The following is a 17,513-nucleotide window of genomic DNA, read 5'->3' as shown; positions in this document are numbered from 1 at the left end:
TGAACATATGTCTTATATAACTTGAATGACGTCACCGTCAAAGCAAAAATGACGACAACTAATTTCATGACGTCAGCCGACACAGAAACATGACGTCACCTGACAACTAATTTCATGACGTCAGCCGACACAGAAACATGACGTCACCTGATCCACATATCCACAGACAGACAACTTATTTTTATATATATAGATAGATATATATATATATACTAGCTGTTGGGGTGGCGCGAAGCGCCACCCCAACACCTAGTTGGCGGGGCGCTTCACGCCCCCCCCCCCTCAAGCCCCCCCCCCCCCCGCACGCGTAAGTCGTTACACGCCATATTAGTTACGCGCCATTGTAGTTGTGTCCCTGTGTCCCACCTGTGAATATAGATAGATTTATATATGTGTTTCAAACTACGTAAAACTTGCGAATATACAACATTCTTGGCTTTCCCATTGTCTGTGCATATACAAAGCCTTATGTACTAATAATGACGTCATATGCAAACGCTCTTTTTACAAACAAACAAACATGCATACACAAAACTCGTTTTTATATAGATAGATAGATAGATAGATACAATACAAATTAACTGCGTAAAACTTGCGAATATACAACATTCTTCGCTGTCCAATTGTCGCTCCATACAAATAGATTGTCAGGTTTACCCACCCTCGAGCATGCAGCGTACAATTGTCCATGGGAAAAACAATCAGTATTAAGATGTATACCACATTTTTCTAATGATTGACCTTGAGCTTTGTTAATGGTGATTGCAAATGCTAATCGAATTGGGAATTGCAATCTTTTAAATTGAAAAGGCAGATCCGTTGGAATCATGGGAATGCGAGGAATAAGAACAGCCTCACCCTCAAAAGGCCCTGTCAAGATTGTGGCCTCTATTAGATTTTCCATTGTTTTTTTTTTTTACGGCAAGTCGCGTGCCATTGCAAAGCTTTGATGGGTTGATATTTCTTAAAAGTATTATTGGTACACCTATTTTTAGGTGTAGCACGTGTGGTGGAAACCCTGAAAGATCCACGGAATTTAAAAATTCAGATGGATAATTAACCGCTTCATTTGGTTCCAAAACTGTGTTGACTGACTTTTAAAGGACTGCCTGATCTCGAATCTTGGTCAAAACAATATTGTTGATTTCATGGACGTCTATATTTTTGGGTGCAAGAATCGCTCTTTCACTTAGCCATTTATTATTTTTATAATTGTTTAGAATATTTGGAAATACTTTTTCAATCAATTCATTTTTGGACGTCACTAAATTACAGAAATCAGCAGGTAGTTGTATACGTCCTGAAATTGAGTCTACTGGGAGCTTTCCGTTTCCAATTGCCAGCAATTGATCTGAAAAAGTTTGACCAGAATCATCGTTTTGCAATCGGACACGCATATTTGTAGTTAATTTTAATGTTTTTACGTGTTCCCATAAATTGGAATTTTTCAGGCAAGCATTCATTTCGTCTGCAGGAGTTGATCTAGGTATTATAGGTAATGTTTGCCTGAAATCTCCCGCAAGCAATATTAATGTGCTGCCAAACGGTTTCGACTTCCCTCGCAAATCTTTCAAACATTGATCCAAAGCCTCGAGCGATTTTTTGTGTGCCATTGTGCACTCATCCCAAATAATAAGTTTGCATTGCTGCAATACTTTACCCATCCCAGATGATTTGGAAATATTGCACGTGGGAGTTTCTGTAGAATGCAAATTCAGCGGCAATTTCAAAGCGGATTGAGCAGTTCTTCCACCAGGCAGCAATGTTTCGGCTATTCCGGACGACGCAATTGCCAACGCTATATCATTTTTTGATCGAATTGATGCCAGAATCAGTTTTATCACAAACGTTTTACCAGTACCTCCTGGCGCATCCAAAACGAAAATTTCTCCAACGTTGTTATCGACACAATGCATTATCGTATCATAAATGTCTTTTTGTTCCGACGTTAACTTGGAAATGTTATTTTGTACATACGACAATAGATCACTCGTACTGTAACTTTGTTCACGATCCAATTCTACACATGTCGTAACAGCAGCGATACGGTTAGGTGAAGGCATTCCCAAATCCTGAAGAGGTGTAGTTATAAATTTCTGATGTAAAATCAAAAGTCATATCTGACGTCTCTAACTGTTTTCGATGGAGTATATCTTCGGAGATTTTTGACTTATATTTTTCCCATAACTCTGTAGGAGCTGATGGAAAGCAAGTTGTTAAAATGATGCCAAACAATGCACGAATCTGACTTGGAGTCGACGTTTCGCACGCGTCATTGATGCAGTTATCCCAGTGTTGGTCATTCTCCAATAAATTCAGAGCTTGGCATGCACTACGGTAAGTGTCATGTATAGTACCGTTTACAGTTCTCAAATACTCAAAGGATGTCGGACCCGTTACATTCACCAAAAGCAGGCGTAGAAAGAAGCATTCATGTTGATTGGGGTGAACGGTGTAGAGTCTTCCTATCGTGGTATCTTTGAAGATGGTAGGTTCGCCGTCGACTGACTTACCCTGTTTTTGACGTTCAAATACTTTAATTTTAGTATTCCACGTGTAATACGTAGGCACTTCAGTATACAGCAGTTTTTTTGCAAAAGAATCATTTTTGCAAAGCGAAAAGAAACCGGTTAACTTTGTATCCGGTGGATTCAGGGCTCTTTGTTGCACGTTGGTATCTGAGAAATAAACATGTTGACCATTCTGTAAATGTACTGCTAAGTGAACAACAGCTGGACTACGTTCATGTATCGGAAATGAAGGAATTCGCCAAACAGCTTCATTACTGCTTATGTATCTTCCAGCCTGATACTGTACGATTTCGTCGATATCTTTGATTTCGGGCTGCAAGCCAAAAACTGCCATGTCACTGCCTTTGTTGACGTATTTTCATATGTATTTGATTGCCTTTACGGAGTTACAGTATTCAACATTTATGTGTGCATTAAATGTTTTTGATAATAATGGGGAATATGGGACAACCCACTGGTTATCTACTTCGATGGTGGTACCGTTACGCTTCTTTATTATTGCTGTTTTACCGTCATCTTCAGTAGATTTTCTTCTATATTGTGGGTAACCATCATTGCCAGTAATTGTGTTGGATACTAAAGGTCGAGGATATTGCTTTGTGCACCTTCCTTTGGCCATGCATGGTGAATTTTCGTTCAGTGCACCGCAAGGTCCATGTATCATATTTTTTACAATAATATCATGTAACCCCTTATCGACATTTTCATCAGGTATTTCAGCGGAAATCACATCATCAATTTCGTCCGAAGTAATTTTTTTATGTAGCCAGATTAGTATATGTGTGTGTGGCAAACCTTGTTTTTGCCATTCCACTGAGTGCATCAAGCATCGCACTGACTCAAACACTTCAAGTTTTACTATGTAGTTTATCAGTGATTTTAACTTTTACCGGAAGACACGGGCCGTAATGTCATGTCTATGAACCGCCGATTGTCCTTGAAGTAAAAGCTGCTGTATCTCGTCCCAAGATTGATTACATGTAAATGTAATAAATAAATCTGGACGACCATAGAGACGAGCAATAGCGTCTTGAGCATATTCATGCATATGACGGGGACTGCCAGCATATGACGAAGGTAAAATTGTTAATCTTCCAACGTTTGTGGTATTACCGTCATTTATAACTGCATCTCGCAAATGAATGTATTGTTCAGAGCGGAGCTTGGTCTGATTCAGGCAGATATATAGCAAACGTTCTGATTCAATTTTAGCATACATATCAACGACGAATTGGTGAAACAAATGACGGTATTTTAAAATATAATTTTCTTCATCCTGCCGAATCATTAGTCTATAGGAATAATAATGCATTGCACTGCATTTCTTATTCATTTCTTTGTTAGTGGCTGGATTCATCAATTTAATATTAAAGTGATAGCCGTCGGCTCCATCCCAAAAAATGATAGGATATTGTAGGGCATCGTAGCATCGATGAGTTTCAGCAATTCTTAACAACTGAGCGTTTCGTTTATGAAGAATAATATCTCAAGGTAAAAACTGATCACCGACCATAACGATTGCCACTTCGTCGATAGTTGGAGCATTTTATCTACGCACATGTTGGTCAGGAGGCGTTTTTTCAGCGGAAATAACAATTTTATGCGTATCAGTAGGCATCAAATCGATGGCTGTTTTGAACAGACGCACTAAATTATTATTTTGTGGAAAAGATTTTGCAATTGGGAAACGATTGTCCTTTCAACGTTGGGAGAAATTTCGCAACGTGCATTCAATTCGGAATTTCTATCACTGATGAAGTACAATTGTAAAAATTTATGATTCTCGCCTGAGAATGGTAGAAGGGACCCTGCTCTATGATAAATTTGCCTTTTTACTTTGAAAGTAGACATAAATTGATCTGGATTTTCGATTTGGGCTCCAAACGACGTCATTTGGAAACATGAGTCATATTTTCTGATTTGTGACAAAAAACGCTTAGATTCTAACGTAGTTCCAGTAAGGAAAGTCTTCAATGGCTCTGGTGGTGCAGCCAATAGAGGAAGTTTAACTTTTCCCGAGGCGCAACACATTCCCATTGTTTCACCCTTGAATTTCAAGGCCTTGCAATAGGGACAAATTTTAGACATATTCACGATTTGAACACATCTACTCAAGCTATAATCATCGACTGGGCTGTACCTGAATGCCAGGCGATAACTTTCAGGTTGCTCAGATATCTCTGCACGCTTTCTTTTCTTACTTTCTCTATCAGCAGCAAGTTTTTTGGCATAGACTCTTTGAACATCTTCCTCGGCTGTTGCCATTGTAAGTTCATCAGTCATTTTACAGTTCTACGTGAACGCATGTCTTAAATATCTTTAATGACGTCACCGTCATAACAAAATGACGACAACTAATTTCATGACGTCAGTCAACACACAAACATGACGTAACCCGACAGACAGACCCACACACACACAGACAACTTATTTTTTAGATATTTATATATATATGAAAGTTCTTAAGCCGAACTGGCCAGACATGACAATAAACAACCAAGAGAGATAAAACTCTACAAAAAGAAAATTTCAATCGAGACGACGGCCAGTAGAATTAAAAGACTTAAACAACGCGGATATTTCGCCTGTATCCAAACAAGGTGTCTTCAGCACAAGATAGAAAATTAAAAGTTTTTCTCACTTCAGTGAGAATCAAAGAGCAACTGAGGAAAAATTTATGGAAATTGAAACTTAGTTAATCATTTTGTTGCGAAATAATCCTCTTGTAAGCTAACATTGAAGCAACTCTTTTTGATCTAGTGGGTAATCTTGTCCCCTGGTGATTGTGTAAAATTTTAATTCTCCCATCGACTATTGGTTCATTTTTCAAAAGAATATCATAAATTGGGTCAATATTTAAATTCCCCGTGTCTTTATTTATTGAAATATTAGCAAATATATGTTTTTTTAATTTCTATAGCCTCCCTCGCCCACTGAGAAAAATCTCTATCATTAGAAATAGCTGTAGCCTCATCAAATTGTATAAAATGTTCAGGATAAAATAATGTATGTTCAACTAGAGCCGAAACAAAAGTTTCGGGAGGCTTTCTTAGCTGTAGGGTTTTTTCTATTGAGTTGCGATGTTCAATAAATCTTTCAGTAAATTGTTGGTGAGTTCTACCAATATAAAACTTTCCACAGGAACAAGGAATTTTATATACTCCACTAACTAAATCTCCCCGGGTTAGATTACCCACTAGACCTGTCTCCCCGGGACAAGATTACCCACTAGACCAAAAAGAGTTACTTCAATGTTAGCTTACAAGAGGATTATTTCGCAAAAGAATAATTAACTAAGTTTCAATTTCCATGAATTTTTCCTCAGTTGCTCTGTGATTCTCATTGAAGTAACTCAAATAGCTGCTTTTCTCTACGTGGATAAGTAGCGACAATTTTATTTATTATCATTGGAGGTGGTTTTATCTGAAGTAACTCTTTGATTCTCATTGAAGTAACTCAAATAGCTGCTTTTTTCCTACGTGGATAAGTAGCGACAATTGTATTTCTTATAATTGGTGGTGGTTTTTATTTGTTTTTAGATTAGTTTTCTTTTAATTTTCTATCTTGTGCTGAAGACGCCTTGTTTGGATACAGGCAAAATATCCGCAGTGTTATAGTCTTTTAATTCCACTGGCCGTCGTCTCGTTTGAAGTTTTCTTTTTGTAGAGTTTTATCTCTCTTGATTGTTTATATATATATATATATATATATATATATATATATATATATATATATATATGTATATATATATATATATATATATATATATATATATATATATATATATATATATATATATATATATATATATATATATATATGTATATATATATATACATATATATATATATATATATATATATATATATATATATATATATATATATATATATACATATATATATATATAAACTTTCTCAATACAAGAATTACAATGTTTAATTTGAAATGTATATCCTCTGTAGAGTGGGTATGGATTGGCAAGCATTCATTCTTCAATATATTCATCCGCAATAGTGCAATTCTAGTAGGATCAGCTGCCGAATGTATACGTACACAGGGGAGAAGTGTGGGCCATTTTTCATTATCGACTCTCACAATGTCGTATACAAAGTAACTAGCGCCCCCGAGAAAAAATATTCTTTTGCAATAATTACCAGCTTAAGACAACCACCTATTGGCTCCCTAGAGAAACGCGGGGGGGGGGAATAATCAGCTGATATTATCTCGCAGTTCAAAAAAATACCGGTTAAGCAAGGATCAAGCATCTCCACTTGTAAAATGCTCATGAAACGTGCTATTTCGCGGTTCAAAATAAACGGGTTAAGCACCTGTGTAATGACCTTCACACGAATAGCTCAACCCGTTAATCCAATCCTGTTAATCCATCCCATCAACTCGCCTAATCCGGATAGCTTATGAGCCTTGCAAGAGTCCAGTGCCTTTTGTTGGCTTTGAAATACCCAAGGATCCTCTCCTAGTCGATGGATCGCAATAAACAGGCTAAATATATATTTGATGACTTTTACCCAGATAGCTCAACCGGTGACCAACCTAGTTGGTGGGGGCGCTTGGCGCCCCCGAAGCCCCCCCCCCCCCCGCGTGTAAGTCGCTACGTGCCATTATAGCTGTGTCCCTGTGTCCCACCTGTGATATATATATATATATATATATATATATATATATATATATATATATATATATATATATATATATATATATATATATATATATATATATGTATATATATATATATATATATATATATATATATATATATATATATATATATATATATATATATATATATATATGTTTTCAACTATGTAAAACTTACGAATATACAACATTCTTCGCTATCCCATTGTCTCTGCATATAAATAGATTATCAGGTTTACTGACTCTTGAACATTCAACATATAATTGTCCATGGGAAAAACAATCCGTATTCACATCTATACCTCACTATTCTACTGATTGTCCTTCAGCTTTGTTGATGGTGATTGCTAATCAAACATTCCCTGTGTCCCAATCGTCATTTATATATCCCCCCTCTGCCCCCCGGCGTCCCCGTTGTAGTTGTGTCCCTGTGTCCCAGTTGTCATTTATAGTCGAAAACATGACGTCAGTCGACACACAAACATGACGTCAGTCGACACACACGTCCCAGTCGTCAATTGTGTCCCGGTGTCCCAGTCTGTAATTTCTCTTTGAGTGTCCCGGTCGTCATCTATATTCCCTGTGTCCCGGTCTGTATATACATTCGTTTTTGAATTGGTATATGATGAAATAAATTTTTTGTTTTTTCCTTTTTTTCTTTTTAGTTTTTTTTTGGTTTTTACCTTTTATTTAGCTTTTTTAGTTTTTTTCCTTTTTTCTTTTTAGTTTTTTTTGTAGTTTTTACCTTTTTTAGTTTTTTTATTTTTATTTTTTAGTTTTCTTTTTCTCCTTTATTTTTCAGTTTTTTTCCTTTTTTTAGTTTTTTTTTCTTTTTCAGTTTTTAGTTTTTTTAGTTTTTTTTTAGTTTTCTTATTAGTTTTTAGTTTTTTTGCAGTTTTACCTTTTTTTTAGTTTTTTTCTCTTTTTTAGTTTTCAGTTTTTACCTTTTTTTAGTTTTTTTTTAGATTTGTAGCTTTTTTTTAGTGTTTTTAGTATTTTCTTTTTAGTTTTTTTTTGTAGTTTTTACCTTTTTTAGTTTTTTTTCTTCTTTTGTATTAATGCCAAAGGCAAGGTTCGAACCTGGAACCTGTCGGACTTAGAATCTGGAACATAACGCTTTACCAGCTCAGCTACTTCGGCTTGAATACATTCGTTTTTGAATTGGTATTAAATAAAAAAAACAAGTTTTTTCAACTGAAAGTAAGGAGTGACATCAAAACTTAAAACGCACAGAAATTACTTCGTATATGAAAGAGGCTGCTTCCTCATCAACGCCCCGCTCTTTACGCTAAAGTTTGACTCTTTCTCTCAATTCTTCTTTCTAAAACAGTAAAAAACTTTAGCGTAAAGAGCGGGGCGTTGATGAGGAAGCAGCCTCTTTCATATACGAAGTAATTTCTGTGCGTTTTAAGTTTTGATGTCACTCCTTACTTTCAGTTGAAAAAACTTGTTTTTTTTTATTTAATTTCTGAACGTTTTTGAATCAATGCATGTTTTGATTTTGGCTCTCCGCAGAGGAATAATCAAAACGAAATTTGCATATTTTTTTTTTTTTTGGCTCAATGGCTTTCTCATAATTTTGATCGAATGATTTTGAGAAAAAAAGAGCGGGGGACGAAGCCTAGTTGCCCCCCGATTTTTTGGTTAATTAAAAAGGCAACTAGAACTTTTAATTTTTACGAATCTTTTTATTGGTAAAAGATTTACGTAATTTATAAATTAGCTTACGTAAAGAACTTTTGTATTCTCATGTTTTTATTACATATATGAGGGGATTCGCCCCATCGTCAGTACCTCGCTCTTTACACTAAAGCTTAAATTTTATCCCAATTCATTAAGAATGACCCCCTGAATCACAAAAGCCGTAGAATAAGTAGTTGAAATTACCGAAAATACTTTAGCGTAAAGAGCGAGGTATTAGAAGGAGGTGAGCCCCTCATATGGGTAATAATTTCTGTTTGTTTTAAGTTTTATTGCTGTTCCTTACTTCCAGCTGAAAAAGCTTTTTCACTTTTATTTTTTAATTGTTTTTTTTTTAAATAATGCTAGTAAATCCTGCTCTCCATGGAAATTTTCTTCTCCCATTACAAATTCTCGAAGGAAAGTTCCCCCAGCATATCCCCCTCTTCTCAACCCCTCCCCCAAACCAAAAAAATCCTCCTGGAAACGCCTGTATACTTCCCAATAACCATTACTATATGTAAGCACAGGTCAAAGTTTGTAACTTGTTGCCCCTCCCACGGGGACTGTGGGGGAGTAACTCTTCCCCAAAGACATAGTTATAAGGTTTTTCGACTACGTTGAATAAAATGGCTATCTCAGAATTTTGATCCGTTGACTTTGGGAAAATAATTAGCGTGGGAGGGGGCCTAGGTGCCCTCCAATTTTTTTGGTCACTTAAAAAGGGCACTAGAACTTTTCATTTCCGTTAGAATGAGCCCTCTTGCAACATTCTAGGACAACTGGGTCGACACGGTCACCCCTGGGGAAAAAAAAAACAAAACAAAAAAACAAAAAAACAAAAAAACAAATAAACACGCATCCGTGATCTGCCTTCTGGCAAAAAATGCAAAATTCCACATTTTTGTAGATAGGAGCTCGAAACTTCTACAGTAGGGTTCTCTGATACGCTGAATCTGATGGTGTGATTTTCGTTAAGATTCTATGACTTTTAGGGGGCGTTTCCCCCTATTTTCTAAAATAACGCAAATTTTCTCAGGCTCGTAACTTTTGATGGGTAAGACTAAACTTGATGAAACTTATATATTTAAAACCAGCATTAAAATGCGATTCTTTTGATGTAGCTATTGGTATCAAAATCCATTTTTTAGAGTTTTTGTTACTATTGAGCCGGGTCGCTCCTTACTACAGTTCGTTACCACGAACTGTTTGATATGATGAAATAATTCAGACTTCATATGCGGACAGACACACAAACAAACAACTTATTTTTGTATATATAGATAGGAGCGTCAGGATATTTTCGTGCAGAAAGAAGAGGGGTGCCTGAAACCTCGAGAAGTGTATTTGTCTGCCCAATTCTTTCAATTCTTTGGCAGCCTCCAATTAAATTTAGAAGGATTTATTCCCGCTGAGAGATTCCAGCTTTAAATGGGTACCTGGAGAAATATGGGGAAGGTAGTCTGGAAGGGTGTCATAAGGCTGGCCCCCAATTACCCCTTGGACCTCCTGGCAGAAGTGCAATGATATGAAGATTAGCATGACCATTAGGGACTGTAAATTCCAATGCGATATTAATTATCGTTTTCCTTACATATAGTTTTTAGCGTTTTCTTGATTCCCAGGGGGCATTAACACGCCGGGCCTCTACTGCGGTCTATAGGAGACATCTCTATAAAAAAAAATTAGAAGAACTCAACTTGAAAAAGTGGAAATGGTAATCCTATAATTCATTCTTGATATTTAAAACCTCTCCCCGCCAAATAAATGTTTAAAGGGATACAGTATATTAGGGATGATGGTTTTCCTAAAAGCCTTTTATACAGATAATGGAGCAACCATTTTATATAGAGCAATCATTGTCAATAGAAGCCTAAAATTTTCTATAAAAAAACATTATGATCATATGTGTAGCAAAAAAAGTTATTATTTATGCTAATTCTAAATATTTAAATGCATTATTTTGGAATTGTGGATTAAAACTTATTAGCATATAAAAAAAGGAAAAAATTCTAAAATAAGACTTGACCTCCCCCAACCCCCAAAAAAGTTCTGTCTTCATGGAAGTTATGTAATGAAATTTAACGCAAATGAGAGTCCCAGGGCATACCCTAAAGCATAAAAATCCCCTTTTTCCTGAGAGGGATGCATATGAACACCAATGTCTTTGGTATAAATTCGTAAAAATGATTTCATTCGAATTGATATTTAGAGATTTTGTATCTTTTGTTAGTTATAAACAAGATCACGCCAGAGAAAATGGCCAATTTTTAGCATTTTAGCCCGTACAACAGTAATGTTTCTGCAAAAAGAGCCGAAATACTATTAAGGAAAAAATTCCACGAACTGTTGGAAGGGTGTTTATTTAGTTTCCTAATCTCAGAGGTAATGCTGGCAAGTAGTATACCGTTCCGTTTGTCACTTAGAATAAATGCAGTCTATAAAAATGATATGTTATTATAGATCATTCAACTAATAAGACTGACGGCTAAAAGGTATGGCAAATTATTGCATTTATATTAGAGTTTTGGTCTATGGATTTTTCTTATAGGAAAGGAGGATTACTTGAGCCCCATAAATGTTCTTTTTTTTCAAAAATAGACAATAATATTAAAAGATATTCTTTTAATATTTACATATATACAAAATCTTCTTCTTTTCTTTCTTTTATCTTGTTGTATTTGGTCCATACTTATATATCCTTAATTTAACGCTTTTTCCCATATAGTATCGTAAGCCCAAGCTTTCGAATTTCAATAAGGGGTGTACCAGATGAATTTAATGGATACTCAGATGATTAAGGATACATATATATATATATATATATATATATATATATATATATATATATATATATATATATATATATATATATATATATATATATATATATATATATATATATATATCTATATATATAAAAATAAGTTGTCTGTGTGTGGATCTGTGGATGGATCAGGTGACGTCACCTGAAAAAACTGGATCAGGTGACAAAACTGAAAACTGAAAAAAACTAAAAAAAGGCAAAAACTACAAAAAAAAACTAAAAACTAATAAAAAAAATAAAAAAGCTAAAAAACTAAAAAAACTAAAAAAAGGCAAAAACTACAAAAAAAAACTAAAAACTAATAAAAAAGCTAAAAAACTAAAAAAACTAAAAAAAGGCAAAAACTACAAAAAAAACTAAAAACTAATAAAAAAAATAAAAAAGCTAAAAAACTAAAAAAACTAAAAAAACTAAAAAAGGTAAAAAACTAAAAAAACTAAAAACTAAAAAAACTAAAAAAAAGGAAAAAACTGAAAAATAAGCTAAAATAAAGGTAAAAACCAATAAAAAACTAAAAAAAAACTGAAAAAACTAAAAAAAGGCAAAAACTACAAAAAAAACTAAAAACTAATAAAAAAAGTAAAAAAGCTAAAAAACTAAAAAAACTAAAAAAACTAAAAAAAGGTAAAAAACTAAAAAAAATAAAAAATAAAAAAAAATAAAAAAGGAAAAAACTGAAAAATAAGCTAAAATAAAGGTAAAAACCAATAAAAAACTAAAAAGAAAAAAAGGAAAAAACTAAAAAAAAATTTCATCTAAAAAACTAAAAAAAAACTAAAAAAGGTAAAAACTAAAAGAACTAAAAAAGAAAAAAATAAATGACGACACTCAAAGAGAAAGCGACCAGGACAAAAGGAATGTTCGATTAGCAATCAACAAAGCACCGGGACACAGGGAGTATAAATGACGACCAGGACATAAGTAAAAAAAAAACTAACAAAACTAAAAAGAAGGTTAAAACTACAAAAAAACTAAAAAGAAAAAAAACTAAAAAAAGGCAAAAACTACAAAAAAAACTAAAAACTAATAAAAAAGCTAAAAAACTAAAAAAACTAAAAAAAGGCAAAAACTACAAAAAAAACTAAAAACTAATAAAAAAAATAAAAAGCTAAAAAACTAAAAAAACAAAAAAACTAAAAAAAGGTAAAAACTAAAAAAAATAAAAACTAAAAAAAAACTAAAAAAAAGGAAAAAACTGAAAAATAAGCTAAAATAAAGGTAAAAACCAATAAAAAACTAAAAAAAAAACTGAAAAAACTAAAAAAAGGCAAAAACTACAAAAAAAACTAAAAACTAATAAAAAAAGTAAAAAAGCTAAAAAACTAAAAAAACTAAAAAAAGGTAAAAAACTAAAAAAAATAAAAAATAAAGAAAAACTAAAAAAAGGAAAAAACTGAAAAATAAGCTAAAATAAAGGTAAAAACCAATAAAAAACTAAAAAGAAAAAAAGGAAAAAACTAAAAAAAATTTTCATCTAAAAAAATAAAAAAAACTAAAAAAGGTAAAAACTAAAAGAACTAAAAAAGAAAAAAATAAATGACGACACTCAAAGAGAAAGCGACCAGGACAAAAGGAATGTTCGATTAGCAATCAACAAAGCACCGGGACACAGGGAGTATAAATGACAACCAGGACATAAGTAAAAAAAAAAAACTAACAAAACTAAAAAGAAGGTAAAAACTACAAAAAAAAAGAAAAAAAACTAAAAACTAATAAAAAAACTAAAAAATCTAAAAATCTAAATAAACTAAAAAAGAAAAAAAAGGAAAAAAATAAAGGAGAAAAACAAAACTAAAAAACGAATGTATATACAGACCGGGACACCGGGATACAAATGACGACCGGGACACAGGGAATATAAATGACGACCGGGACACAGGGACACAACTACAACGGGGACACCGGGGGAAACAGGGGGATATAAATGACGACCGGGACACCGGGACAGGGAATGGTCGATTAGCAATCACCATCAACAAAGCTCAAGGGCAATCATTAGAATCATGAGGTATAGATCTGAATACAGATTGTTTTCCCATGGACCATTATATGTTGCATGTTCAAGAGTCGGTAAACCTGACAATCTATTTATATGCAAAGACAATGGGACAGCAAAGAATGTTGTATATTCGCAAGTTTTACGTAGTTAAAACCATATATATATATATATATATATATATATATATATATATATATATATATATATATATATATATATATATATATATATATATCTATCTATATTCACAGGTGGGACATAGGGACACAACTACAATGGCGCGTAACTATTATGGCGCGTAACGACTTACGCGCGCGGGGGGGCTTGGGGGGGGGCGCGAAGCGCCCCCACCAACTAGGTGTTGGGGTGGCGCGAAGCGCCACCCCAACAGCTAGTATATAAATAAGTTGTCTGTCTGTGTGTCTGTCTGTCTGTCAGGTGACGTCATGTTTCTGTGTTGACTGACGTCATCAAGTTAGTTGTCGTCATTTTTGCTACGACGGTGACGTCATTCAAGATATTTAAGACATATGTTCACGTAGAAATCTATTAATGTTTAAGTTTAAAATGACTGATGAACTTACAATGGCAAAAGCCGATGAAGATGCTCAAAGAGTCTATGCCAAAAAACTTGCTGCTGATAGAGAAAGTCAGAAAAGAAAGCGTGCCGAGGAATCAAAAGAACAGCAAGGAAACAGGCTTGAGGCTGATAGAGAAAGAAAGAACAGAAAGCGTGCCGAGGAATCAAAAGAACAGCAAAAAAACAGGCTTGAGGCTGATAGAGAAAGAAAGAAGAGAAAGCGTGCCGAGGAATCAAAAGAACAGCAAGGAAACAGGCTTGAGGCTGATAGAGAAAGAAAGAACAGAAAGCGTGCCGAGGAACTACCAGAGCAACGCGGAAGCAGACTCGCTGCTAAAAGAGAAAGTGAAAAAAGAAGGCGTGCCGAGGAATTACAAGAACAGCAAGTAATCAGGCTTGCTGAAGTCAGGAAGTTAGTTGTCGTCATTTTTGCTATGACGGTGACGTCATTAACGGTATTTAAGAAATTTGTTCACGGAAAAATGTTTAATTATAAAATGACTGAAGAACCTACAATGGCAACAGCCGAGGAAGCTGCTCAAAGAGTTTATGCCAAAAAACTTGCTGCTGATAGAGAAAGTAAGAAAAGAAAGCGTTCCGAGGAATCACAAGAACAGCAAGAAAACAGGCTTGCAGCTGATAGAGAAAGTAAGAAAAGAAAGCGTGCCGGGGAATCACAAGAACAGCAAGAAAATAGGCTGGCGGCTAAAGAACGCAAAACCGCGCAGTTAGATGAAAATCCACCTGGACAGCGAGAGTCAAAACATATCAAAACTGAAAATGATAGCGATGATGATTGGGTTTGGGATTTTGACTTGGATAAGGTCATCAATGCCTACCAGATTTAAGTTAAAAAAACAAAGGTTCGTCGATATGTACTTCATAGTGACGCTGAAAAATAAAGAAGAAAAAGAAAACTGAAAAAAGAAAAAAGGTAAAAAACTAAAAAAAAAAACTAAAAAGAAAAAACACTCAAAAAGAAATTACAGACCGGGACACAAATGACGACCGAGACAGAGGGAATATAAGTGACGACCGGGAACCTCAAAGAGAAATTACAGACTGGGACACCCGGACACAAATCACGACCGGGACACAGGGAATATAAATGATGACCGGGACACAGGGACACAACTACAACGGGGACGCCGGGGGCACAGGCGGGATATATAAATGACGACCGGGACACAGGGATTGTTCGAATAGAAATTACAGGCCGGGACACCGGGACAAAAATGACGACCAGGACACCGGAACACAGGGAATATAAATGACGACCGGGACACTCAAAGAGAAATTACAAACTGGGACACCGGGACACAAATGACGACCGGGACACAGGGAATATAAATGACGACCGGGACACAGGGACACATCATTAGAATAATGAGGTATAGATCTGAATACGGATTGTTTTTCCCATGGACAATTATATGTTGCATGTTCAAGAGTCAGTAAACCTGACAATCTATTTATAAGCACAGACAATGGGACAGCGAAGAATGTTGTATATTCGCATGTTTTACGTAGTTAAAAACATATATTTATATCTATCTCTATTCACAGGTGGGACACAGGGACACAACTACAATGGTGCGTAACTAATATGGCGTGTAACGACATACGCGTGCGGGGGGGCTTGGGGTGGCGCGAAGCGCCACCCCAACAGCTAGTATATATATATATATATATATATATATATATATATATATATATATATATATATATATATATATATATATATATATATATATATATATATATATATATTCTTTTCTTTTAACTTTTTAAATGTTGAATAAACCTATATAATGTAGTGAATTATTACGTTTCCTCTTATTCCCAGGTTTTAAAACTGACCATCCTGAACTGAGTCAACTTGAAGAATGCAATTCTTTATATTATGCAGAATCAGAAACTTCCAAAATTTCGAGGAAAGAGAAGCTGGTGGCCTCATTCAACGCTGTCAATACTATTGCTTTTGGCTTAAGGAAAGCATGGGAAGATAGATGCCACAACATACCAGGATTTTGCAATGGTCTTCAGACAATGTCAAGTCATGATTTTTACGAATTATATTTGAAGGGACTGGAGTTCTACAACGATGGGCCCGGCTCCAGAAGTCCAGCGGGTGTCAGTGGAGGGAAAATGAGAACGAGTGCCGTTGGAGAGTTAAGAAGATCAAAATTTATTTTTGTTGAATATAAAACACAAGGATTCAAAATAGTAGCTGAACAGGTGAGGTGATGTTTTGAAACTCGACTTTGTTGTGAGATTAAATAAATAAACAAGTTTTTTTAACTGAAAGTAGGGAGCGACATTAAAACTTAAAACGAACAGAAATTACTTCGTATATGAAAGAGGCTGATTCCTCATCAACGCCCTGATCTTTACGCTAAGGTTTGACTCTTTCTCTCAATTCTTCTTTTTAAAACAGTAAAAAACTTTAGCGTAAAGAGCGGGGCGTTGATGAGGAAGCAACCTCTTTCATATACGAAGTAATTTCTGTTCGTTTTAAGTTTTAATGTCGCTCCTTACTTTCAGTTAAAAAAAACTTGTTTTTTTTATTTAATTTCTGAACATTTTTGAATCAATGCATGTTTTGATTTTGGCTCTCCGCAGAGGAATAATTAAAACGAAATTTGCATTTTTTTTTATTTATTTTTTTTTTTTGGCTAAATGGCTTTCTCATAATTTTGATCGAATGATTTTGAGAAAAAAGAGCGGGGGAGGAAGCCTAGTTGCCCTCCGATTTTTTGGTTAATTAAAAAGGCAACTAGAACTTCTAATTTTTACGAATATTTTTATTAGTAAAAGATTTACGTAACTTATAAATTAGCTTACGTAAAGAACTTTTGTATTCTCATATTTTTATTACATATATGAGGGGGTTCACCCCCTTGTCAGATCCCCGCTCTTTACACTAAAGCTTAAATTTTGTCCCAATTAATTAAGAATGACCCCAGAATCACAAACGCCGTAGAATAAATAATTGAAATTACTAAAAATGCTTTAGCGTAAAGAGCGAGGTATTAGGAGGAGGTGAGCCCCTCAAATGGGTAATAATATCTGTTTGTTTTAAGTTTTAATGCTGCTCCTTACTTACAGCTAAAAGAACTTTTTCATAATTATTTTTTCATTGTTTTTTTTTAAATAATGCTAGTAAATCCAGCGCTCCCTTCATGGAGATTTTCTTCCCCCATGACAAACTATCGATGGAAAGTTCCCCCAGAATAT

At 34.5% G+C, this 17,513-nt stretch overlaps 1 protein-coding gene across 2 annotated transcripts in view; it reads left to right on the top strand.

Annotated features, from left to right (window-relative positions):
* LOC136025973 (uncharacterized) overlaps positions 1-17,513 on the top strand; it is a 157,772-nt gene that overhangs the window by 66,237 nt on the left and 74,022 nt on the right. For both annotated transcript variants that reach the window (XM_065702092.1, XM_065702091.1), the window contains exon 6: positions 16,123-16,514. In XM_065702092.1, the coding sequence (XP_065558164.1) occupies positions 16,123-16,514 (392 nt within the window). The remainder of the gene's footprint in view (positions 1-16,122; positions 16,515-17,513) is intronic.

This window comes from Artemia franciscana, chromosome 4 (genome assembly GCF_032884065.1).
Source record: "Artemia franciscana chromosome 4, ASM3288406v1, whole genome shotgun sequence".
Taxonomy (NCBI): Eukaryota; Metazoa; Arthropoda; class Branchiopoda; order Anostraca; family Artemiidae; genus Artemia; species Artemia franciscana.
This window is presented reverse-complemented; position numbering and strand designations above follow the sequence as displayed.